The sequence below is a fragment of the Triticum aestivum genome, chromosome 1A (assembly GCF_018294505.1).
Source record: "Triticum aestivum cultivar Chinese Spring chromosome 1A, IWGSC CS RefSeq v2.1, whole genome shotgun sequence".
NCBI classification, from domain to species: domain Eukaryota; kingdom Viridiplantae; phylum Streptophyta; class Magnoliopsida; order Poales; family Poaceae; genus Triticum; species Triticum aestivum.
The window spans coordinates 241,718,872-241,744,570 of record NC_057794.1 but is presented as its reverse complement, the minus strand read 5'-3'; the positions used below and the strand labels follow the sequence as shown (position 1 = coordinate 241,744,570).

The 25,699-nt window shown below is 48.2% G+C and overlaps 1 protein-coding gene across 2 annotated transcripts in view; it reads right to left on the bottom strand.

The window, feature by feature from the left end:
- Positions 1-2,606: 2,606 nt before the first annotated feature.
- The window catches only part of LOC123044273 (ABC transporter G family member 25), a 36,325-nt gene continuing 13,232 nt past the window's right edge, over positions 2,607-25,699 (bottom strand). Inside the window, exons 1-14 of one of the 2 annotated variants that reach the window (XM_044466985.1) lie at positions 15,643-16,426; positions 15,238-15,501; positions 14,959-15,022; positions 14,717-14,860; positions 14,603-14,637; positions 14,106-14,179; positions 12,906-13,630; positions 12,142-12,438; positions 11,244-11,690; positions 11,012-11,160; positions 3,898-4,187; positions 3,684-3,808; positions 2,986-3,138; positions 2,607-2,905 (exon numbers count right to left, since the gene is read on the bottom strand). In XM_044466985.1, coding sequence (XP_044322920.1) covers positions 2,988-3,138; positions 3,684-3,808; positions 3,898-4,187; positions 11,012-11,160; positions 11,244-11,690; positions 12,142-12,438; positions 12,906-13,630; positions 14,106-14,179; positions 14,603-14,637; positions 14,717-14,860; positions 14,959-15,022; positions 15,238-15,501; positions 15,643-15,679 — 2,802 coding nt within the window. In that variant the 5' untranslated portion in view covers positions 15,680-16,426 and the 3' untranslated portion in view covers positions 2,607-2,905; positions 2,986-2,987. Of the gene's footprint in view, positions 2,906-2,985; positions 3,139-3,683; positions 3,809-3,897; positions 4,188-11,011; positions 11,161-11,243; positions 11,691-12,141; positions 12,439-12,905; positions 13,631-14,105; positions 14,180-14,602; positions 14,638-14,716; positions 14,861-14,958; positions 15,023-15,237; positions 15,502-15,642; positions 16,427-25,699 lie in introns of those variants that run through there. The other variant, XM_044466976.1, reaches the window with a different exon arrangement.

Below are 25,699 nucleotides of genomic sequence, written 5' to 3'. Positions count from 1 at the left end.
GGAGCGATTGGTTTTTGCACAGCTTGGATGGTTCAGCCGCAGTATTTATAAATGCTAGTGCGTTTTGCGGCTAACGATCAAAACAAGCGATCGAATGGACTTGTTCTGCAGGTGATCAAAGTCATCTGCTTACTTTTCAACAGAAAATCTCCTCCTCAATCGCTGACTCTTGACATTGCAGATACATTCACACGGAATAATGCATATGGAGAATTCATAATGTAACAGATTAATTAAGCGAACTGTCTTCACTCTTCAGGAATACACGATGCTTTGTAATCCCTCTGTTCACTGTTCAAAAACGTCCTACATTAGTGAACAGAGGGTGTAGTAGTTAATAAGCAACTTTGACCACCAATTTTCAAACCACATAATATTTTATGTTCAGTATAATAAATGTTGTTTCATCTGGAAAATAATAATAATGTTGTTTTAGGGTGTTGAGATGGATATAGTTACTCCCTCTGTACCATAATTCTTGTCGTGGTTTTAGTTCAGAGGGGGTACTTTTATGTGAATATGTTGACATGGAATTCTAGGATACTATGAAAATACTAACATTTATATTTTACCAATCCAAATAATATATTTAAAGCTTATGGCACTCAAGATATATATTTATGTTTATCTTCGTCTTCATCTTCAAACTCGCCGGCAAGGAAAACTTGGAAAGGTCGGACTTGGTACTACCAAGATTTTAATTATAAGGCGGGAAGTTCACGGAAATGACTTCTATGTTTCAACATTACCGCCACAATGGCTGTGGGAATTCTTCCAGAAGATAGTACATGCCCTGGATGGCAGGACGGTAGGATTAGGCACACGATCCAAGAAGTCAACTGTTGCATTGCTATGTGATTGAGTTTACCAGCTACCAGCTACAGTACAAGATTGTAATTTTCATAGCTGTGACTGTAGCGACGTGGAAATAATGGTTACTAATAGAGAAATGTCTAACAGCTCCGGGTGCCCCTACACTCTCATGAACAGTAAATTCATAAAAAATTAAAAGAAAATCAAAAAAAGCTGAAACTTTTAGGGATCAAAGACTATCAAAGGTTTGATGTTCCTGCAAAGTTTCAGCAACAAATAACCTTCGTGGAGCCCTCTCCAAAAAAACAAAATCACTGCTCAAAAATGCACATAAAGTTTGAACAATGATTTTGATTTTTTATTTGAGTGCTCTTTGAATGTTATTTTTAGCTAAAACTTTGCAAGATCATCAAAAGTTACATGATGTTCGATGTCCCAAAGTTTCAGATTTTTTTTGTTTTGTTTTGAATTTTTTTTAAATTTACTGTTCATAGAGGGTGTAGGGGCACCCGGGTGCTGAAAATCATGTCTCTTATTAATAGTATCGCTAGCTTTTTACCTAAAAGGAGAAATGTATGTGTGGAAGATTGAGGAATTTTGAGTGTTTGGAGTTTTGACTTCGAGCATTTGTAGCAGTAAAAAATTCTCCTTACAAGATCCGAGATCCCAATTTGATATGTTGGTATACCTATGACTTAAAGTGATTTATTTATCATAAAAGGCTAGAAAATTAATCCTTACTTAGATTTTGAGGGCTGAAAATCACTTTCTGGCGTAACATCCGGGCCCAGCCTGGATCGGTTCACTTAGAATACCTAAGTTGGGGAAGCATGACGAAATGATTTGAGAAATACTCCCTCTGTAAACTAATATAAAAGTGTTTAGATAACTAAAGTAGTGATCTAAACGCTTTTATATTAGTTTACGGAGGGAGTATGATTTTAAAAATAGCTTTAAAAAAATGGTATACTTACACGTGATATTTACGGAGTTAACAGGACTAACCCTACTACCCTCACTACCCCCCCCCCCCTCCGAGCTTCAGTGTGGGCCTCGCTTCCCCCTAATTACGAATCAAAACAGCCCACATCAGCCTGTATGTCACCTCCCGAAAAAGTTGTGCGTAGTTGTAGCATTGCTCCTTTAGAAATAGAAGATCACAACAGTGTTATAAGATCAAGAGCCTTTAGAAATAGAAATAGAAATAGAAATAGAAATATATATATATATATATACCTCATTATTATTTTTAATATACTTATGGGAGTACGTACTCTTGCTCCTCATATACCACATAGATGAATCTTTTATACCTCATTATTATTTTTAATACACTTCATTGATAATTACTAGATACCCTAAAATGGATTTCATGAAAAAAAAATCATGTGTGCCTCATATTTTCAAAAGGTTTACGTATATACTGATTTGTTTGTACGTGAAAAAGGTATATTACAAAAAGTAGGTCGCAAATGATATTTTTTCAACAAAACTCGTATTGAGGTATCTTAGAATATTTAATGAAGTATATTGAGAATGATAAAGGGGTATAGTCAATGCATATACGAGGTATATTGAATATGGGAGTACATACTCTCAAGGAGTATAGAAAATGAGTCCTATATATATGTATGTGTGTGTGTGTGTTTTTATCTGTGTTTTTTTTTCTTGTTATACATTCAAGGATCTTTCTCAATAAAAAAAGAGTTGCACCTTCCGCAGAATCCAAGGTAAGTGTGTGTTCCAGAGAAATGTGGATAATGTATTAAAACGACCAGACTGCTTTTCTGTCCTAGTAGAACTGGATTTCACACTTTTCATACAGCAAAATAAAATACAAAGGGACAATTTGAGATTACATTTGCATTCGAGAAATGAAGGGCAGCAAGTGTACAAACATATATGCTACCTATGTAGGCCCGATTCCCCCAAGAGCTTATGGACAAGAATAATAATTACAAATCTGCATATATTCTCGAGATCTCTACTCTACCAATGTGATAACCTTGTTATATACAAATTCCGCAGCAGTTGAATCTTGAATATTCAAGAGAACACACCCTTGTTCTTTAGTTCGCGAGATGATAAGAACCTTCATAATCCACATATCCAGGTTAAGTGAAATGAAAGCAGAAGAAAAATTGACAAAAACCTAATTATGTGCATACTTACGTCTATCTTAGCTTCAACAGACTAAGCAGAGCAACAAACCGGAAGAGTACACCATTAAGCATCATAATGCCGATGCAGATTGCAAAATAATTGATATTATAACCACCTTTTAGCAGTGCTCCACATCGAGTAATCAGCCATACACCAGAATACCTGAAGGGTAATACCGTAAGAATATGTGTTAGGATAAAGGGTAAAAGGCTTTAAGTTTGATTGTTATACTAACAGAAGAAACATTTGTACTGGACTTATAAAAGTTGGGGGCCTGGTTACCTAAAATTTCTACAGGGCAACTGAACGAGGAACTGCTGATATTTAGTAATTTACTCTAGAGACTTTAGTACCAAATAAAAATAAAAATACATATGCACTAAGAGGATTAGTTACAATTTTCAGTATATGCCGGGGTGATCATTGCCTGCAACAACTTGCATGTGAAAATATTATATTTTTCTCACTCCACCAAACAGTTTTTAGCAGTTTCAAGCTATTATGAAACCCAGGATCTTTTTCTTCTATATATAGATATGAATGAACAATTAGCTCAATATGCTTTTCTAGGAGTTAATGTTGCCTAGCCTGTGCTGCAGACAAGCTTAATTGAATGACAAGAACTCATCTTTTACTATTCATCGAGTGTCGATTTGCTGCTTAAGGAAATGGGAAATACTAACAACATTGAGGGAGAAACTACTAACTCTTTTGCTCCAGCAATAATGAAAGCTTCTAGTGTCCACTTGGGATAGCAGAATTGTTTAATAAATTGTGGAAATTTTGGGTCAGTGCCCACCAGGACCAGTACCACAGGTAGCAATGCAGAACACTGCAAGAGCAAAGTTCATTAAGCTAAATCACCTCCTGTAATTTGGATTTTCCATAGAATGGTAAAGTATTTGATAATTGCCTACTTACCAACTGAGCTAACCCCAGCTCAAACCAAATTGCAAGAGTATAACCTATGCCAGTTACACAGTAAACTAACGCAAGCAAGACCAAATAATTATCTCCAAGTGTAGACCGTGGATTGTTGAAGAAATAAAATGTTGAGAGGAAGACAATTGGTTTAACCACGGTGTTGAAATGATCAATAGTGTCTCTTGCAAGGAAGTAAGCTACAGAGCTCATGCCAGATTCTCTCTCCCTCCAGTATTGCAATCTTTCTGGTGAAAATGATCGCAGTGCTGCAAGCTGGCACAACAGTGCTGTGCACAAAGCAAATTAAAGTCAGGAAGAATGCTATTGTAAGTAACATATATTGCAGGTAAAGATGCCACATGAAGTGATAAATCAATTTTTTATTTTTATTTGACAAAAAATATTGTAAATTATACAAGCTTATAGATATGATAGAGGAGCCCTCCTCACCCCTAGCCCCTCCCCCCCCCCCCCCCCCCCCGACGCCCATGGCCTCCCCCTGCGGCAGCTCCGGCGACCTCGACCTCGGCTCCGCCAGCTCGCGCCGCTGGATGGACTCCGACGGCGAGTCCCCCGCGAGATCCTGCCTCCGCCTGCCCCGGGCCTTGCCCTCGCCGCCTCCCTCCCCCCGGCTGCAACCGGCCCTGCCGCGCCGCCCCCACACGCTCCAGCCGCCACCCGCCTCGGACCCCGCAGCGAGGTCCACCGCGTCCATGGAGGTCCGGAGGTCGACGCAGACGGCTTCCAAGCCCCCCGCCACAGGAACCGGCACCGGGGCACGCGCCGCGATGCCACCCCACCGGCCCAGCGGCGCCACCGCCACAGCCCATCCCCGGAGGAGGCTGCTGGCCTCTGCTTCCGTTGCCTGGACCCCGGCCACCCCGTGCGCGAGTGCACCAACGACGTCCGCTGTCTCCGCTGCCTCTACCCCGGGCACGGCTCGCGGAACTGCTGGAAATTCCAGCGCGGCGTCCTCCGTGCCCCCCCCCCCAACCACCGTCGCCGCCGCTGCGCCGACCGCTGTCACCCGGGAGACGCCACGCCCCCACATCGCAGCCCCGCCCGCGGCGCCGCCCCAGCCCGCGCCGGCCCCGCTCATCGACCCGGTGCGCGTCATCATTTCGCGCTCCATGGAGATGGACGAGGCCGAGACGGTGTTGCGCCGTGGGATGGTCGTCTCCATCACCGGAGACAGACCAGCGGTCGCCGCCCGTGACGTTGAGCGCGTCATGTACTCATCCTTCGACCTCCTCCCCGGCGACTTCACCATCCACGCGCATCGCCTCGAGGACTTCCTCCTCATCTTCGCCACCAGAGAGCTCATGGACCGCCTCGCCGGCGACCACTTCATCAACGGCCCCGGGTTCACTCTGGCGCTCCGCCCGTGGAACAAGCTCGCCCATGCCCAGCTCGGCTCCCTGGACTGCAGCGTCGAGCTCGAGCTCCGCGGCATCCCGGCGCAGGCATGGCATCTATCCACCGCCGAGCATCTCCTCGGCACCAGCTGCTGGATTGAGCGGCTCCACCGGAGCACGCGCTCTCGCGCCGACCTTGCCACCATCCGCCTCACCGCGCACACGCGCGACCCCGCGAGCATCCGCCAGGCGGCCATCCTGGAGATCGTCGAACCCGTCCCCTCCCGCAACCGCGCCCACGGCCGCACCCTCCCGCCTGCCGTGCGCACCCTCATCTACCCGGTTTCCATCATGCTCGCCTCGGCCACGCCCCGCCGGACCGCGCAGCCTCCCGCTCGTAATGGCCCTGGCCCGAGCGATGACGACGCACCAGACGGCAATGACGGAGACGTTGGTCGCGAGCATGCCGCGGGACGCAACCGCAGCCGCCGCCTCGGGCGTAAGCGCCGCCGCTCTTCCGGTGCCCCTGACGGCCGCGAGGACGGCATGGCTGTCGACTCCGCGTGCTGTCACGTGTCCAGCCACCATGGCCGTGCTGGTGGCGTCGTCGTCGACGCCGGGTGGTGCCAACCTCGCTGTCGTACGGCCGGGGTGGCGTTGCCCCCGAGGCGCACGCGCATGATGGACCCTGGCCTGCTGCTGGGGGACCCACGGGCTCTCGTCGCTTTTCCAAAAGGGGAAAGCGTCGGGGAAAGAAAAGGCTGGCGGCCTGTGACAATGCTACCCCACCCCCCTACGCCACCATCGTCCTCCTGCCCCGAAACCCGCACCCCACCACCCACCAGCTCGACAGCTGACCGGCGACCATTGGCTCTGCCCTCCCCCAACCCTGCCCCAACCAGCCCGCCCATGTTGCCTTCCTCACATGGGGCGGGCCACACGATGACGGCACCGGGCGAGGCAAGCCACGACATGCATGGGGATCAGGATGGCCCTGTGGACGGCCAATCGCTGGCTAGGGAGGTACCGGACTCCCAGCCTTCGACGCCTGCAGCTGGTCCGCTGTCGGGGCAAAGCAGCGCTCTGTCGCTGTCCCCCCTGGCGCTGCTGCGCTCGTTGCTGACCGGTCCACGGACCGAATCCCCGCGGTGGCGACCCCCGAGTCGACAGCTGGACCGGTCCTGGAGCCCCGGGAGGCTTCCGCAGGGGCCCCACCATGCATGGACGCGCCCCTTGCCCCAGCCGCGGCCGCTCAGCTGCTGAGACGCAACACCCGCCCGAGGCCCAGCATGAGGCCCATCATGGCACGGGGCATGCGGCGGCCCGTCATGGGGACGTGCAGGCGACGGCCCAACATGGAGACATGCATGCGACGCATTCTGTCGAGCCCAATGCCACGTCGTCGTGCCCGCCCGCGCGCTTCGCATCCCCCCCCCAATCACCCTACGCCGCTCCCACCCACGCGTGCCAGCGCCTACTTCCTGGACTCTGGGAGATTTCCTCGCCGCCGCCACCAAGCAGATCGATGTCGCCCTCCCACCCCCCGGCAGACGCCCGCGACGCGTACCTCCCAACTTCACCCTGCGACGAGGGCGCTCGACCGCCTCCTCGTCTTGCAAGTCCGCAGCCCCGCCGACGGCTGAGCGGCGCTCGCAGATCCACATCCTGCGAATCCTGGGCATCGTTAGGGTCGACCAAAGGATCACGTCGGCCGAGATGAAGGCGTATGAAGGCCTCTTCGCAACGCCCATCCCTCTGCCCATCCTCTCGGCCATCGCCGCGCTGGTCGATCGCGAGCTACCCGCGGATCCCATGATCGCGCCGATCACCACGGTGCTCGCCGGCAGCCCGATTGAGGCATGACCGCGCCCCCGCACCCCACCGTCGACCTCTTTTCCATGGATTACTACGAGCCCAAGATCCTGATCTAGAATGTGTGCGGCCTCAATGCGCGTGCCCGCCGCACCGCCATTCACTCACTTGTTGTAAGCGCTAATGCGTCCATCGTTTGCCTCCGAGAAACAAAGATGGCTTTGGTTTGCGCGTCGACTGTCCTTGAAGCGCTTGGCTCGGAATTCGATGACTATGTTTACCTCCCTGCGGACGCCACCCGTGGTGGTATTTTGCTTGCCTGGAAAAGCATGGAGGTGGCCATCTCGGACCCTGAGTTCACGTCAAACACCTTGACTGCTAGGGTGTCTGCCCCCTCTGGCGCGCGCACGCTGTGGTGGATTTCCGTGGTCTATGGGCCGCAGCTGGACGCCGACAAGATCGCCTTCTTACAGGAGCTACAAGACGTCCGGGCGGCTTGCGACAGCCCCTGGATGCTATGCGGTGATTTCAACCTCATATACCGCGACGAAGACAAGAACAACGGCAACCTCAATCGCCGCATGATGGGTCGTTTCCGGCATGCTATCAACGACCTCGCGCTCAAAGAGGTCTACCTCAACATTCGGCGCTACACGTGGTCCAACGAGCAATCCCCCAAACCGTCGTGCACCTCAACCGCGTCCTCTGCACCCCCGATTGGGAGGACCCGCATGGGGAATGCCACCTTCGATGCCTCGCCTCCGTCGTTTCCGATCACAGCCCCTTGCCGCTTGATTGCAAACCGGTGCCGCCAGGACATCGAAGATTCCATTTCGAGGAATTCTGGACACGGTTGGATGGATTCCACGACATTGTGGCGGGCGCCTGGCACTCCATCCACGATGACGACCCATTCCGGCGACTCATGCGGCGCATGCAAATCACCGCGCGCAAGCTTAGTAGCTAGAGCACGCGAATTGTTGGCAACGTTCGCCTCAAGCTTGCGATCTCCAGGGAGCTCCTTCTCAGGCTGGACACGGCGCAGGAGAGCCGATCTCTGTCCCCGCACGAAGACTGGCTTCGGCGGCAGATCAAGGCCTCCTACCTTGGCCTCACCTCTCCTGAGCGCACCATTGCTCGACAGCGCGCCCGCATCTTGACTCTCAAGGACGGCGACGCCAGCACATCATTCGTCCACCGGCAATGCATGTATCGGCGGCAGAAGAATCGGATACACGGCCTCACGATGGACGGCGCTTCGATCTCCGCCCCCTGCGACATGGCAGCCGCGGCTTACGCGCACTTCGACGCCCTGCTCGGCCGTGAGACGCCCCGCGATTGCAGCCTCGACCCCACCGAGCTGATCACGTCCACAAACCTCGACGACCTCAACGCCCCCATTGACGCCGAGGAAATTTGGCAGGCGGTGAAGCACCTCCCTGCTCGAAAAGCTCCCGGCTCGGACGGCTACACCGCCGAGTTCTTGCGCGCGCCCATTGTCCGGAAAGACTTTGTCGACGTTTTCCAGCGGCTGTACGAGATGCGCGGTCGAGGCTTCTGCTCCCTCAACTAGGCACTGCTCACCCTGCTCCCAAAGCGCGCGGACGCTCGCGGCCTTGGTGACTTTAGGCCCATAAGCCTAATTCGCCTTGTCGCCAAAATCTTCACCAAGGTCCTTTCGCTCCGCCTCGCGCCGAAGCTTTGCAGCCTCGTCAGCACTTGCCAGAACGCATTCATCCCCAGCCACAGCTTGCACGACAACTTCATCCTCGTGTGCCAGTCCGCGCGCCTCCTGCACCAGCTCGGCGCCCCCCGCGCCCTCCTGAAGCTGGACCTGGCTCGTGCCTTCGACACCATCAGCTGGCCGTTTCTTTTCGAGGTCCTCCGGCAGTACGGCTTCGACTCCCGCTTCCTGGAATGGCTCGCCATCTTGCTCTCCTCAGCCAGCACGAAGGTGCTCATCAACGGAGACCCCGGCCCCACCATCTGGCACAGGTGTGGCCTCTGCCAGGACGACCCCGTGTCTCCGCAGCTCTTCATCCTTGCCTTCGATGTTGGGTCACCTCCTCCGCCGCACCACGGAGCTGGGCGTCCTACAGCGGCTGCACCCCCGATGCCCGGTCCCCTCGGTCTCCCTCTACGCCGACGATGTGATCCTCTTCTGCCATCCCACCATCGGCGACATCACTGCCGTCAAGAGCATCCTGCTGCTCTTCGGCCGAGCTTCAGGCCTCCTGGTCAACTACTCCAAAAGCTCCGCCACCTTGATCCGATGCACTGCTGATGACGCCGCGCCCGCTGTCAACCTACCGGGCTGCCCCCTCGCCGAGTTCCCAATCACCTATCCGGGCATCCCCCTCACTCTACATCGCCCCACGGCTGCACAGCTACAGCCCGTCGTCGACAAAACGGCCGGCATGCTACCCACCTGGAAGGCGCATCTTATGAACAAGGCCGGCCGCCTCGCGTTCGTCAAGGCCATCCTCAGCGCAATCCCGATCCACCAGCTCCTCGCCCTCGCGCCCCCAAGAAGACCATCAGGGCACTCGAGAAAATCTAGCGAGGCTTCCTGTGGGCTGGACGCGCGGAGGCAAATGGAGGCCACTGCCATGTCAATTGGCAACGTGTCGCTAGGCCGCTCTCGCTCGGTGGCCTAGGCGTGCGCGACCTCGGCCGGACCAGCCTCGCGCTCCGCATCCGCTGGTTGTGGTTCAGCCGCACGGACAGAACCAGAGCATGGGCTGGCCTCGACAGTTCACCGCCGAGGAGCGTGCATTCTTCTTCGCATCCACCACCATGCAAATCGGGAATGGCACGAAGGCCCTCTTCTGGGAAGATCGATGGATTGACGGGCGCTCCGTTAGCGAGATCGCGCTGCTCCTTTACGCTTGCATCCCCAAGCGTCGCCGCAAGCTCAGGACCGTCGCCGATGGACTTCAGGCCAACCAATGGGCACGGGACATACACGGCACGATCGGCATACATGAGATCGGGCAATACCTACAGCTCTGGCAGGCAATCAGCGCCACGACCCTCTCCGCCGAGCCAGACCGCCTCTCCTAGAGGTGGAACCCCGCGGCGTCTACTCTGCCAAATCGGCCTACCTCGCCACCTTCAATGGTTCCACAGGCTGCGACGCATGGAAGCTCACCTCGAAGCACTGGGCACCCCCGCGCGTCCGATTCTTCCACTGGCTCGCCCGCCTGGACCGATGTTGGACAACCGATCGCCTCGCCCGCCGTGGCCTGCAACACCCCGCACGATGCCTCCTCTGCGACCAGGCCCCCGAGACCATGCACCACCTCACCCTTGCCTGCCCCTTCGCCAGGAAGATCTGGCACCAGGTCTGCACTGGCTCAGACTCCCCTGTGCCCCGCCCGACAGCAGACTTCCCTCAATGACTGGTGGCGCACAGCGCAACAGGACACCCCAAAGCCCATGCGCAAGGGCCTCGCCTCCGCGGCCCTCCTCGTCCCATGGATGATATGGAAGCACTGTAACGACTGCGTCTTCAACAGAGGCCGGCCCTCGACGACCGATCTGCTCACGAAGATCAAAGACGAGGCCGCCCTTTGTGCCAGAGCCGGCGCCGTAGGGCTTCGTGCCATTTTACCGCAAACATGGGACGTGCACTGATATGCCTCCAGGCACTGTAATTCCCTCCTAGGAGGATTGTAACCAAAACTTCCTTTCTTTCCAAAGCAATGAAATGCAAGCTCTTCTTGCGTTTTCTCGAAAAAAAATGTTATGTATGGCCAGGTCAGGTGTTACAAATGTCTCTCGCCAATTATGCAGTCCGGTGTACCTAGTGTGTGTGGAGTGGTTCTCAATATTTTTGCAATCTAAGATGCTTTACAGGAACAGAATATTTCTTCTTCTGTTTTATTTTTTTGCTACTTTATGGTTTAGGACATTTATAAAAATAACACATGGTGCCAACTTACAGACTGCAATTATGGTATACCCATAAGAAGCTGCACCGAGTGTATCATCGTTTACTTTTGTGATGGTTCCAATGCATATGCCAGCAATACACAATATCAGGTAATCAACAGCCTGTTGCGTAGCTTCACGTAGACGTTGCTTAGCTACCCTGAAAACATAATTTGGCTATGGAGTTACAAAATGATTCACCAAACTCAAAGCAAGTTAGAGAAATGAAGGAGATCGGATTACCTCCCTAAATAGTATCTGTATTGTGCAAGTACACCGGGTGTTTTCCTATTCAGTAAATCATTTCTTTGGCTGACATTTTGGTGCACAGAATGTTTACTCTCTGTCTGTTCTACAGAAGATAGTTCTCTAGTAATGGACCCTACAGTATATAACTCGTGCATCATATTGATCTCCTCAAGGTCCTTCCGCATATCTTCTGGAACATCATATCCATTATGCAGAATCCAGAGAAGTGGCAAATGTTTAGGAGTGGCATGTCCGCTCATTTTTGTCTTTGCTATTCCCTCTAAGATGTCAATATAATAGTCTGGAGGATTCTCGCGGTCAGGAACCTTGATCCCCAGGCCTGAGAAATAATTTTCAACTTCACTTACAGGCCCATGGTAAGCAATAAGGCCGCCTCTTGCCAAAAGAACAAAGTCATCAAACATACTGAACAAAGTATAGCTGCGTAAAATGTTAATACATATTAGATCCAAATTCATCTTAATGAAGTACTCCCTCCGTTCCAAAATAAGGGTCTCAACTTTGTACTAGAGCTAGTACAAAGTTGTACTAAGCTTGAGACACTTATTTTGGGATAGAGGGAGTAGAAAAGAATGTGTAGAGAAGATTATTTTAGTCACACAGGGATAAATGACTTCCTGACTAGTCATATTTATACGACTCACTGTATAAAGTTGGGCATTACTACTACTCATGTCGATGAATTTGTTTTACCAAATTTTGGAACGCCAACTGATAGGTAGACCTAGTGTATTGGCCAGCTGATCAATTAATGTTACAATAAATTGCAAGAGCACTTTTCATATGAGCTATGTCTTTTCAACTCAAGATTAGAAAAGGATTCTTTCTGGAAGAAATAAAGGAATGATTAATTCAAAGTTTACAAGGAAACCTTGGTTGGTGAATCACTGCGCAAACATTCACGCCTTGGGATGCCTCATGACGAAGAGCTCTTAGAAGTTGTTGGGAGGAAGCACTATCTAAGCCTGTTGTTGGCTCGTCTAATATCAGAAGAGATGGTTCCATAACCATTTCAATCCCAACATTCACACGCTTCCTTTGTCCGCCAGAAATACCCCGCTTTTCCACTGTCCCAACAAGGGAATTTCTGATTTCTTGGAGCCCTAGTGACCCTATAACCCGTTCTAGAATGAGAACCTTATCAGCTTTTGACATGCTTTTGCTTAACCTGTTTCACAAAAGAATAGTGATTGTTAGAGGAAAATGATTGCCTTATGAAAGTACAATAAGGATATCATCAAAAGAGTTGCTGAAATTAATTAGGAGATATCACTTCTTTTAGATGCCTAGCAAAGAATATGCATCAACTATTAGGAGCCATCTAGGCACAGAACTTATGCCATACAAGAGATGATTAATTTATGTATGTGAAGGGGGGAATATGAATAAATAAGTAAATAAATGATATAACACTTTAATAATCAAACTAAACTATATCTGAAAAATTAAACATCGTTTTCAATGAATTTCGTGAAGAAACTGTAAAGAATAATATTGTCGAATTCTGCAGCGAATTGAAGTCTTGCAATGCTATGTCACTGATCCTAATAAAATTGTGCATTGAAAATTTTAGTGTAAGGCCAAAAGAATACTTTGGGAACACAAATGAATTGCGCTTTGTTATGTATCCAGTACCTGCAGCGTCCACTAAACCACAGATTTTCCTCAACCGTCAGGTTTCCATGTACGATATCATCTTGTGGAACAAAACCAATTATCTTCTTATATGACTGCATCGATCCGGATTTTCCATTTACAAGGACCAATCCATCCTTCTTATAGCCTGATGTTTTGCCTAACACAGCGTTGAGAAATGTGGTCTTTCCTGCTCCAGAAGGACCCATAATAGCCGTTATCCTACCTGGTGAAAGTTTTCCAGTAACGCATTGTAGAAGTTTCTTTTTCCCAATGGATAATGTCAGACCTTTGAAGGCCACCTCAAGCATTGGCCTCTGTGGTCTGTTTTCAGCAGCTCGAGACACTATTCCAGCGAGTGTTAATTTGTCTTTGTCTAGCTGCAGAGCTCTTTCCTTGTCAATCTGACTATATGCACGTCTGAACCTTTCAGTGCGAACATTTAGCTTTCTGCGATTTTTTGATCTCTTACCATTACCTTTATCAGCATGTAGTATCCCATCAGATGATGTAGCTAATTCCTCAGGTGCATCAGAAGACTCATACATTTCCATCTCATGCCTTAGTACAAGTTCTTTTGCTAATTTCCATCTTTTCCGTGCTGTTGCTGATTCTTGCGCAATCTTTGCTGCCTTTTTACGAGACTTCGATAAAATTTTAGCTCGAACTGCAATGAATTGATCAGAGCAATTGTACACCAGTAGTAAAATGACAATTAAGACAACCTGCATAAACAAGATCACGAGCGAATTGTTTACTAAATACTAGCATTAAAGAACGAGAACAAGATCGTTGGCTCTAAGTAAATAGGTATTGGTAACAATTTAGATGCTCCTGTTTATGTTGTGTGGGTTTCTACGAAAATCACTTGAGAGAGAAACTAGGATGCCTTACAGTCACAACTTATGCAGAAATTTACAGCATATAAACTTGCATTGGCGATAACAATCATATATATTAACAAAATAACTGGATCGTATTTACACAAAAGGAAATAAGACTTGCATTGGCAATGCATTAACATTGCATGTAATTCTAGGACTTATCAAATTGTTGTCTTGTTACAAATTCTAACAAGACAACAATTTGATAAATCAAAAGGTATAAGTTAGCACTATGTTTGTCGAGAAAATGTTTAGTGAAATGTATGAGTCGAAATGAGTGTCGTGGCCCAGAAAGTTGGCAAATTGCACTACTCACAATCAGTATGCCACCAAACAAAGCGATTTCTTCTTTTTCTGAATTCTCCTTACACCCGCCTTTCCATCTACACTCTGCAAAATTACATTAGATAAGTGATACAAAGGGTAGATCATAGCAATTGTAAACTTGCACGACTTGTTTGAATCAAGTGCTCTAGGCTATCTAGCTTTTAATTAAAAAGGTATGTCAAGCAACCGAAGGGGGTGAAAATTTATCTTTAGCAGACAAATGGAAGCGTTAAAATCATGTTTGGAGCTCTTCCATTTTGTCAAGCTCCAAACATGATTTTAACTCTAGAAGGAAGTGGGTGCAAACTAGTCGTTAGGATTCCAGGAAATGTTAAAATCATGTTTGGAGCTTGACAAATCATATACAGTATATTTGAACAAGACGCTTCTCAATAAGTAGAAAGCACAGGTTATTCAATAAGTAGTAATTCTAACTCATGCTTCTCAATGGATGAAATTCAGAAGAAAAACAAACAAGATGCTTACTATTTTCACCAGTGGCACCTTTCCTGCAATAGGACCTGAAAAATACAAAGTTTGGTATTAGTTATCACTATAAACATAACAACGTACCACAGAAAGAGAAGGCTAATACACTACCCCTTGCTGCAGTTAAGTTTTTGGGTAGTGGTTGGGCAATGGTGCCCTGGAGTGCAGAAGACATCATTGGTAGTAATCACATCAGCCCAAGTATCTGCACTGCCGCATGTCTGGTTTGATCCGGGAGTTATTTGGTAAGAATACCTAATATTTTTTGTCACAGAGAAACAATATGTGCTATGAAATTCGTATGAAGAGTGTCGCATGGTAAATAAGGAATCTTCAGTGTACATTACTCTTACGGGTCACAAAGGTTGGTAGTTTTATTCAGTGTCCCAAGAGGACAATAAGCACCCAAAGGACAAGCTGGACAAAAGAAGAATGGATTTAGAGCAAGTAAACATAACATTGAGAATACAGAATACCAACAAAAAAAGAAGTGGAGGAAGAAACTCTAAAATGATTGATGTATTGGGACTTGAGGAATATAGTGTGTGTGCGGGAAGGAATATAATGCTGTTGATTGCATGCATCATTAAGTTAGTGTCTAGGGGGTAATTTGTTTGAAAAGAAACACTTACGCATCATGCAAGTCAGTCCACGAGGGCAGAAGAAACCTGGACAGCATGGCCTGCAATTCTCTGCTCTGGACGGAACCGGGTTTTCAAATGAGTTGTTTGCGAATGAGTTCGTGTCCTGGGTTGAGCAAGCCCAGCCAGATTGGCACCCAGGTGCCCATGAGAACTGATTGCAATTCCTACTAATCCTTACACTGCTCTTGCTTCCCAAGCTGCTGAGATATAACTCTATTTCAGCTTTCCTGCACATCATCGCAACCAATCTCCCTGCATACACAACACATTTATTTTATTCTGGAAATATTTATGGGACACATTTTCTTTCATCAACAGAACTAAAGGCATGTACTTCAATTCTAGCTCCGGTCAAAGCAATGTGATATCTTCTTTGGATGATGTTAGTATTACCTCTTGGAAGGTACTCGTATACTGGTTGTAACAACATCTTATATTATGGGACGGGAGGAGTTGTACTCTTATGCTTTGTTTGAATGTATGTATTCAGCCCAACGAGTTGAATTGAGCTGCAATACCAAATCAACCAAGGTATTGAAATAGAATGCAATTCAAGATTTTCTGTTTGGACAATTTGAAATCTAAAGAGAGCAACCAATTATAGTCCCTTTCTGTTTGGAAGTATTGAATTGCAGAGTTTGACCGAGTCATCCCCGTCTCCTCTTTCTCGCGTACACAGCCTGCCTGGCCTCCGCCCCCTTAGCGACCGGCGTGCTCAGCCGCGACGATGCCGCCGGCTGCTGCTGCGCTGCGCGGCGCTCCTTCCAGAACGCTTCTGCTCGCCGCTGCCCTTCCAGAACGGCTTCTGCTCCGCCCGCGCGCAGTCCTTGTCCAGCTACAGCTGCGGCACGTGCGCCTGCGCCCCGGTCTCTTCTGCCCCGCACCGGAGCAGCAGCAGCATGCTCGAGGACCTGCTCGTGGCCGCCAACGGTACTGCAGGAGCTCGAAGTTGCGGATCTGGAGGGCTCGCGCGCGTGGGTGGGGGTGGGGGGAGACGCGGTCGCCGTCATCGAGGCCACCCCCTCTCTTCTCCTCCCTATGCGGGAGTGCCCTCCATGGTCGAGCTCCTGGCCACCTTATTTCTTTTCGAGAGAAGCGAACCTAAAGTTTTACGCGACCAGCGATTTCAGCAGAGCAACTAGCTACTCCCTCCGTAAATTAATATACGAGAAAGCTAAAATCCAGTCGGCAGGATTTCTGCAACGGATCCGAACACATTGGATCTCGTCCGTTCTAGATCCTATGGTCGTGCGCGACCCCATGTTTTCTTCTTTTCTCCCGCAGTTTTTGCGCTCGCTCCTGATGATTTTGTTCACCGCGGTCGCTTCCGATGATTTCGCTTCGACTTTTTGAGATCGTGAACGAGATAGGCGGGGTTTGTTTCCTAATTTTTTGGCGAAGGAAGGTTAAATCAGATTCTTTTTTTCTCGTATATGGGCAGCGAATTTTTGGGCGGAGGTTGATCCTTGTACGTAGGCAGCAGCGATTTTTTGGCGGAGGTTGATCTCTTGTTTTTAAATGCAAAAGTAAGAGCTACTTGGGAATCGATCACCCATTGTCTTGGTAAAGAAATTTGGCAACTAACCAACTGACCTAGTGCTTGTTTTGTGGTAACTACAGGATAATCACACCCCGCACGGAGAGGTGTGGTTAGGGCTGTGGTGAAGGCGCACAATGTGGCCATGGCATGTATCCAAGAAACCAAATTATCTGTGGTGGACAGTAGGATGGTGCAAGAGTGTTGTGGGGCTGAGTTTGACAAGTTTACCTTCTCTCCCGCGGACGGGACGCGCGGTGGAATTTTACTCGCATGGGTTGGGGCGAAGTTCAATCTCCCTAATGTGGATGCTCGTAATTCCTTTATTGCGGCGCATGGGAACACGACGGATGGAGCCCCTTTTGGTTTGGTGACGGTGTACGGACCACAACAAGAAGCAGAGAAGATGGTTTTCCTGGCTGATCTGAAGGCAACGGTGCAAGCCTTTCCAGTGGGCACGCCAATGTTCCTCGGAGGAGATTTCAATCTGATAGCACAGGCGACGGACAAAAACAACAATAACATCAACCGCAGATGTTTGTCAGCCTTCAGGGGCTTCATCAACGAGCTACAGCTAAAGAAATTATACATGCACGGCCGTCGGTACACTTGGAGTAACGAGCAAGAGAGGGCCACTTTGGTGAAGTTGGATCGTGTTCTGTTTAATGACGCATGGGACGCTAGTTTCCCTGGATGCTTGCTGCAAGCCCTCTCGAGCGAGATGTCAGATCATTGCCCGTTGCTTCTCACATGTGACACTTCCTTCCGGCCGGCGAGGCAGTTTCGTTTCGAGAATTTTTGGGTCAAGATGGAAGGGTTTGATGAATTGGTAAACAGGGTGTGGCGGCTTCCAACGACTAATGAAGAACCTATTGCCTGCCTTGCGGAGAAGTTGAAGCGTATTGCCAGAGAGTTGAAGAGATGGGGGGCCAAGATGGTGAACAACATTGCGCTAAGATCGGCGATAGTGAGTGAAATTGTGGCCAAGCTGGATAAGGCGATGGAAAGGAGGGATCTTACAGTTGAAGAAAGACAGTTCAGGGCGGCTCTGAAGGTGCAGCGACTTGGCCTTGCCGCACTGGAGCGGACGATCTGGAGGCAAAGGGCGCGCATTCAATGGATCAAGGAGGGAGATGCTAGCACCCGCTTCTTTCACTCCAAGGCATCGGCGAGAAGACGGCGGAAGTATATCCACAGAATTCTGTTCGATGGCAAAGTTTGCACTGAGCAGCCGGACAAACTGGAAGCTATGCACAATTTTTTTGAATCCTTGATCGGTGCAAAAGGAGAGAGAACGACCTGCCTCAATTTCGAGGAGCTGGAGATCCAGCAGGTGGATCTTACGGAGTTGGAAATGCCGTTCACGATGGAGGAAGCTACAACTGCAGTAAATGAGATGAATGGGGAGAAGGCGCCAAGGCCGGACGGGTTCACCGGACTGTTTTACAAGCACTGTTGGGGGATCATCAGTGAAGACATCATGAAGGCGCTGCAAGCGTTATACAGAATGAATTTCTCCAAATTTCACCTGCTCAACGACGCCAATCTAATCCTGCTGCCCAAGAGAGAAGACGCCGCGACACCGAGAGACTTCCGCCCCATCAGCCTGATTTCCAGTTTTGCGAAGCTCTTCACCAAAATACTGGCTATGTGGATGAGGGATCGAATGAAAGAGAACGTACAGCCGTGCCAAAATGCATTCATCCGTGGGCGAACTATCCACGACAACTACACATATGTTAGTGGTTTGGCAAAGGCGTTCAGACAGGCGAAGACCCCAGCGCTTATGATAAAGCTCGACATTGAGAAAGCTTTCGACGCAATCTCGTGGGAATTCCTTTTGCATGTTCTGGAAGCAAAGGGTTTCGGGGGTAGGTTTAGAGATTGGATTGCCGGCCTACTGTCTTCCTCTTTGTCAAGGGTCATGGTGAATGGAGAGCTATCGGAGAAAATTTTGCACCAAAGAGGGCTGCGGCAAGGGGACCCCCTCTCGCCGCTGTTATTCGTGATCGCCATGGATTGCTTGGCAGCCCTATTCAATTCGGCAGCGAAGGCTGGAGTTCTTCAGGAGATTGGCGCTCAAAGGATGCCATTCAGGACGTCTTTATATGCGGATGATGCAGTGTTGTTCATAAATCCTTGTGCTCAAGAGATAATGGCAGTGGCCGATCTGCTCAAGGCCTTTGGGGGCGCTACAGGTCTGATGACAAATTTTACAAAGAGCTATATCACTCCCATTTTTTGTAGTGGGGTAACACTGTCGGCAGTCATCCACTCGCTCGGATGCGAGATCAAGGCTTTCCCCTGCACCTACCTCGGTATGCCACTGTCCGACTCAAAGATTCGCAAGGTGGACTACCAACCAGCGCTCGACAAACTTTGCAACAAGATGAAGGGTTGGATCCGGATACACTTCTCCATGGATGGTCGAATTCTGCTGGTGAAGCATGTGCTCTCTGCGATGGTGGTTTTTCAGATGATGGTCGTTCAAATGCCGGTGTGGTTGCGGAAGAAGATTGATAAGCTCAGGAGAGGCTTTCTCTGGGAAGGAAAAGAATTTGCAGTGGGCGGCAAATGTCTGGTGAGCTGGCGCATAATTTGCAGACCAATGATCTTCGGAGGGCTGGGGATGACGGACTTGGCTGCGCAGAGCACAGCGCTGAGGCTGAGATGGTTGTGGATGTCCTGGACGGACCCAAGCAAGGCCTGGTTGGGGCTGCCTCTGCCCACCGATGCTAGAGTTCAGGAGCTGTTCATGGCTTCAGTTCAGTTCCATCTTGGGGATGGACAACGAATTTGCTTCTGGACGGAGCCCTGGATGCATGGAATAAGTTTCTGTCATAGCTACCCAGCGTTGTTCAGTGTCTGCACCCGGAAACGGCTCACGGTGGCTCAAGCGCTTACCGGCGATCGTTGGACGCGTCACCTAAGGGAGAATCTGACGCCGCAGGCTGTCCGTGAGTTCACCGCCTTGTGGGTTCAGCTACAGGGCGTGGCACTAGGCTAGCATCCGGACGCAGTTTCCTGGCGGTGGACGGCAAACGGCGAGTTCTCCGCTCAGTCGGCCTATTCTATTCAGTTTGAAGGATCGATGCGGACGAGTTACAAACAGCTGATCTGGAAGTCAGAGGCACCACTGAAATGCAAGGTGTTCTCATGGATGGCCGTGCTTTGCAAAATCCTGACCGGGGACAATCTGGAGAAGCGAAACTGGCCTCACAACCCGAGGTGTTGCCTCTGTAATGCCCAGCGAGAGACGCCCACTCATCTCCTTGCTAGCTGCCCATTCACGATTAGCTTGTGGGAAAAGATTATGCAAAGGTGCAATCTGCTTTTGGCCCTCATGCCATCGCTAGGCTCCGAGAACATTTGGGACTGGTGGTACCAATCAAGATAGCAGGTGCCGGTGATCCACAAGGCAGCTTGGAGCTCACTTGTGCAGCTCACGTGGTGGACTGTGTGGAAGGAGAGGAACACACACATATTTGAGCAAAAGAACTCGATAGAGGAGCAAGTGCTTGATCGGATAAAGAATGATATCATCGATTGGACTTTGGCAGGCAAGCACAAGGTAGCACGGATGATTCACAGGCCATGGGAACCAGATTAATACACTTCATCGTTGGTAGGCTAGTCTTGGTGCTTTCATCTGTCGGTCGCTAGATACTAGCTTTGTATCCTGGGCATATCCAAATGCCCCTGTAATAACTCTATCCTAATTTCAATGAAATGCTGCATCATGCAGTCTTTTCGTCAAAAAATAATAATCATACTATTTTAACTTGGTTCATCTCTGCTATAATAGCCAACCTTCGTTCAACGAAAATTTTATCACGTCGTTTCTCTGACTTTTCGATGTTGGTAATTTTGTAGTTAAGTAGTAGCCCGCGGAATAGTTATCGAGTTCCTAAAGGTACAATTATCTTCATGGTTATAGTTACCAAACTGTTCATGTTCAAGTTATCTAGCTGCTCATCTTGTGGTTACCAGACTTGTGTGCAGATAACATGGTAATATACGCACCATAGAGATGATAACTCACATACAAAACACCGCGGTAACTATTTGACCCACGAAAAAAGTTGTTAAAAACATACTCATAGTAAATTCTCTGTAAATTGCATGGTAATACACGCACATCAGAGCTGATAACTTACTTAGCCCAAACGTGATAACTTTTAACCAGGAAAGAAAAGTTTGAAACACCCCCGGTGACTCATATGTAAATAACATGATGGTATACACATAGTAGAGCTGATAACTCACTTACAAACAACACGATGACCCGGGTAAAAAAGATGTTAAAAGCATACCATCGACAAACTTGTGTGTAAATAGCTTGATAATATAGACTCACGGATCTGATAACTTAAGTACAAACACCACGATAACTTTGATCCGTGAAAAAAGTTGTTGAAAACATATGACCGATAATTTTTGTCTAAATAGCATGATATATAGACTCTCGGGCCTGATAATTTAGGTACAAACACCATGATAATTTTGAATCTGGGAAAATGATATTAAAAACATATCACTGATAATTATTTGCGTAAATAGCATGATAATATAGTCTTTCGAACCTGAAAACTTAGGTACAAACACCACGATAACTTTGCCCCATGAAAAAAGTTGTTGAAAACATACCACCGGTAACTTCTATGTAAATAGCATGGTAATATACGCTCCAGACCTAATAACATGGTAAATAAACAAGCGATTCGGGTGACAAAACATTTTGAAATTTCAAAACAAAAAGAACCCGTGATGACATTAGCTTTTCTGCACTTTAGTGCATTTGCATGTGGGGAGAAAGTTGAAAGAAGTCATTTTTATGCCCGAAATTTGCCTATGTAAACATCATGGTAACTAATGTAACATATATGTGATAACTGGCATACCCTATGCGTGGTAACTTTACGTAAAAAAGTCGTTGGAACATATCAATATGGGATCTAGTTTCGAAGTTCTCGCCGCGACGATTCTTTTATGTGAAAACAATTTTTCAATCGGAGCGATGGTTTGGCCTACGAAACATTTTGAATTTTTTGAATCATGAGGGAATCTATAGTGATGTCATCAATTTCGTCTCACATGCATGCATGTAACTAAGCTCTCTAAAAAATGCCATGCATGTACATGACGGAGAAAAAAATCACTAATTATTACATGCATATGGAAAAATGGACTGCATGCAATCGCGAGGTAGAACGGACTGCATGTGGATCGTCCGGATCTATTGCTAAAATCAGGACATCTGAAAGATAGCACTGTCCATTAATATAATAGCATTTAGATCGCTACTATAGTAATCTAAACGCTCTTATATTTCTTTACAAAGAGAGTAGTAGTTAACTAGGGCTCCTTGGAAGCCTCGCAACGACCATTTAACGCGCTTTCACCCATTCATTACGTGTCGCACTCTAGGCGCTTCTTTTGAATTTTGTTTTTTTATTTTTCGCACGCGTTTTGGCCTTTTTAAACGGTTTTTCGGGGTTTTCCGACATTTTGTTTTCATCGATTTCCCATAGCTTTTCGATAAAAAAATAGTTTTTTTTCAAGAAAAAACGTGTTTTTCCTTTCGTGAGTGTTACGGTTTTGCTTCCGCGACAGATAAGATTGTGCTTTAGCGAGAGTCATGGTCGTGTCTCTTGAAAACAAAAAAAACGCATTTTCTATTTTTTTTCTTACACGAGAGTCATGGTTTGTGCTTTCGCGAGAGTCACGGCCGTGCCTCTCGAAAACGAAAAAAAAACGTGTTATCTATTTTTTTTCCTTTCGCGAGTCACGGTTTTGCTTTCGCGAGAGGCACGCTTGTGCCTTTGCGAGAGTCACGGCCGTGTGTCCTTGGAAATGGAAAAAAGTCGTTTTCTTTTTTTTCCTTCTACGAGTCACGGTATTGCTTCAGCGAGAGGCACGGTTGTGATTTCGTGACACGCACGGGCGTGCCTCTTTCGGAAAGAGAAAACACCGGTGCTCCCGGTTTGGTTTTTTCGTCCGTTTTTTTGTTCGGTTTTTTCATAAAAGAAAGTTCGTCAAAACCTATCAACATGAAATCTAGTTTTGAAGATCTCAACACGAGGAATCCAACGGTGAAAACGGTTCAAGATTTGGATGCACGGTTTGAGAGATAAAACATTTTGAATAAACATATCTATGAAAAAGGGAAAACTTTCAGGTTGCGACAAGTGGCGCGCTGCATGGGCGCCACTTGTCGCAACCAGGGGAATTGGAGTGATCTTTGCAACGAGTACTCCTCAACTAGTGATTTCGCGATTTTAGAGCAATAGATCGACAACTCGATAAAGGTAGCCAAATGGGTCGGTCCTGGCGTGCTGGCTGATAGCCCACGTGTCTGGCCCGTGGTGGACCTGGCCTGAAACATTTATACTCGGGCTGTGCCGGCATGTGGCCCGCCTAGGGCCGTGCCTGGGCTAGGGAGCGCGGCACGAGTGCCGGCCCGACACGGCATGTGTCTTAGGCGTGTCTGGTTGGGTTGTGTCATGCCAGCCCATTTAGGACAGGTCGGACCGTGTCGTGCCGACCCATCTGGCCAGTTCTCCTCGGTATCAAGGGACTCGAAATTAAGTCAAGTTTCCAGCACTCAATACCATGACCATCCAAATGGATGTATTGGGTGCTAGCAAAATTCATGTTGAATACATACATGTGTAGTGAGTTGAGTTGGTGTCAATGATTGCCCACAGGCCGAAGAATTAGTTAATGGATGTTTATACATAATGTTTGATCACTTCCCAACACCTCTTGAAAAAAATCAATGGTGAAGCTGTCAGGTCTGGACGCCTTCCCCGAAGGAAGATAAAACAAACACCACCAATTTGATCTCGCCATCTCGGCATGACTTGTCCAGAGAAGAGAGGTCAAGTCTAGGGATATTCGGCAGGTCCGAGTTAGAGAACTCGATAGCATTCTCAAGTTCCTAATGGTGGACGAAAAGTGCTTGTGAAGCTCAAGGTGTTTGCCAGCCTAGGTGGTGAACTGCCCATTGTCAGTTTGCAACAGTGGGATGAAGTTGCAACAACGGGGGCCATTAGTCTTGATGTGGAACAATTTGGAGTTTGCATCTCACATGCGCAGCCACATCACCCAAGAAGTTGGTGAATTCAGATGCTTCAAATAGAAGCCACAAAAAGGAGCTTATGCTTAACATGTTGTCTGAGGCCGATATCAGCAATGGTTAGAGCTCGGTGGTTTTGGGGTTGAGCATAACAAGCATTGAAGGAAGAGCCGCCCCCGGTCTATGGAGTAGAAAGTATGACCGATCTCGATTTTCTCAATTGACACAAAGACGTCCATGCAACTGTTGTTCAAAGAGCTCCATGATGTTAAGAGCCGCACATAACACATTGACTAGCCTCCGATTGATCCCGTATTGCTCTTATCCTTGGCCATGTACAAAGGTTGAACATGCACATGGGAAGCCATGTTGACAACAGGGAAGGACAGATAGCCTTGAGTTGTTGATAAATGCAAGTTTATTAGTGTCTCCCTGAGGCCCATACACAACAGTGACACACCAGGAGGCAAGAGAGGCGCGCATATGGATAGTTGTCGGTGTCAAAACCGACTGATCTCGGATAGGCGGTCTCGAACTATGCGTCTGAGGATCGAAGGTAACATGAGACGGGGGACACGATGTTTACCCAAGTTTGGGCCCTCTTAATGGAGGTAATCCCCTAGTTCCTGCTTGATTGAGTTTAATGAGTATAGGGGTTACAAGAGTTGATCTACCTCAAGATCGTAATGGCTAAACCCTAGATGTCTAGCATGTATGATTTGTGATTGCCTCTACGGACTAAACCCTTCGGTTTATATAGACACCAGAGGAGGGCTAGGGTTGTACAAAGTCGGTTTACAGAGAAAGGAAACTACACGTCTGGCCACCAAGCTTGCCATCCACGCAACGGAGAGTCTCATCCGGACACGGGGGGAAGTCTTCTATCTTGTATCTTCTCAGCCCATCAGTCCGGCCCAAATCACATAGCCCGGACGCCCGAGGACCCCCTTATCCAGGACTCCCTCAGTAGCCCCCGAACTTGCCTTCAATGACGACGTAGTATCCGACTTTATGTCTTCGGCTTTGCAAGGTGAGTTCTCCATTACACTTCAGATTTGATGATAATTCGGCTCCACATTAAATATTGATTCTTTGTTGCCGTCGCCTCGTCTTCCACGTGTCGGGTGAATGCGAACGGCCTAGGTGCTTCTTTTACAAATAACCCCTCGACCACGCACGGAAGTGATACGTCTCCAACGTATCTATAATTTTTTATTGTTCCATGCTATTATATTATCAATCTTGGATGTTTTATATGCATTTATATGCTATTTTATATGATTTTTGGGACTAACCTATTAACCTAGAGCCCAGTGCCAGTTGCAGTTTTTTCCTTGTTTTTGAGTATCGCAGAAAAGGAAAACCAAACGGAGTCCAATTGACCTAAAATTTCACGGAGATCATTTTTGGACCAGAAGAAGCCCACGGAGTACCAGAGATGGGCCAGAAGAGTCCCGAGGCCACCACGAGGGTGGGGGCACGCCCTACCCCCCTGGGCGTGCCCCCCTACCTCGTGGCCGCCTCGGAGACCCCCTGACTTGTTCCCAATGCCAAAACCTCTTATATATACCCAAACTTCTAGAGCATAACCTAGATCAGGAGTTCCGCTACCGCAAGCCTCAGTAGCCACCGAAAACCAATCTAGACACGTTCCGGCACCCTACCAGAGGGGGGAATCCCTCTCTGGTGGCCATCTTCATCATCCCGACGCTCTCATGACGAGGAGGGAGTAGTTCATCCTCGGGGCTGAGGGTATGTACCAGTAGCTATGTGTTTGATCTCTCTCTCTCTCTCATGTTCTTGATTCGGAACGATCTTGATACATCGCGAGCTTT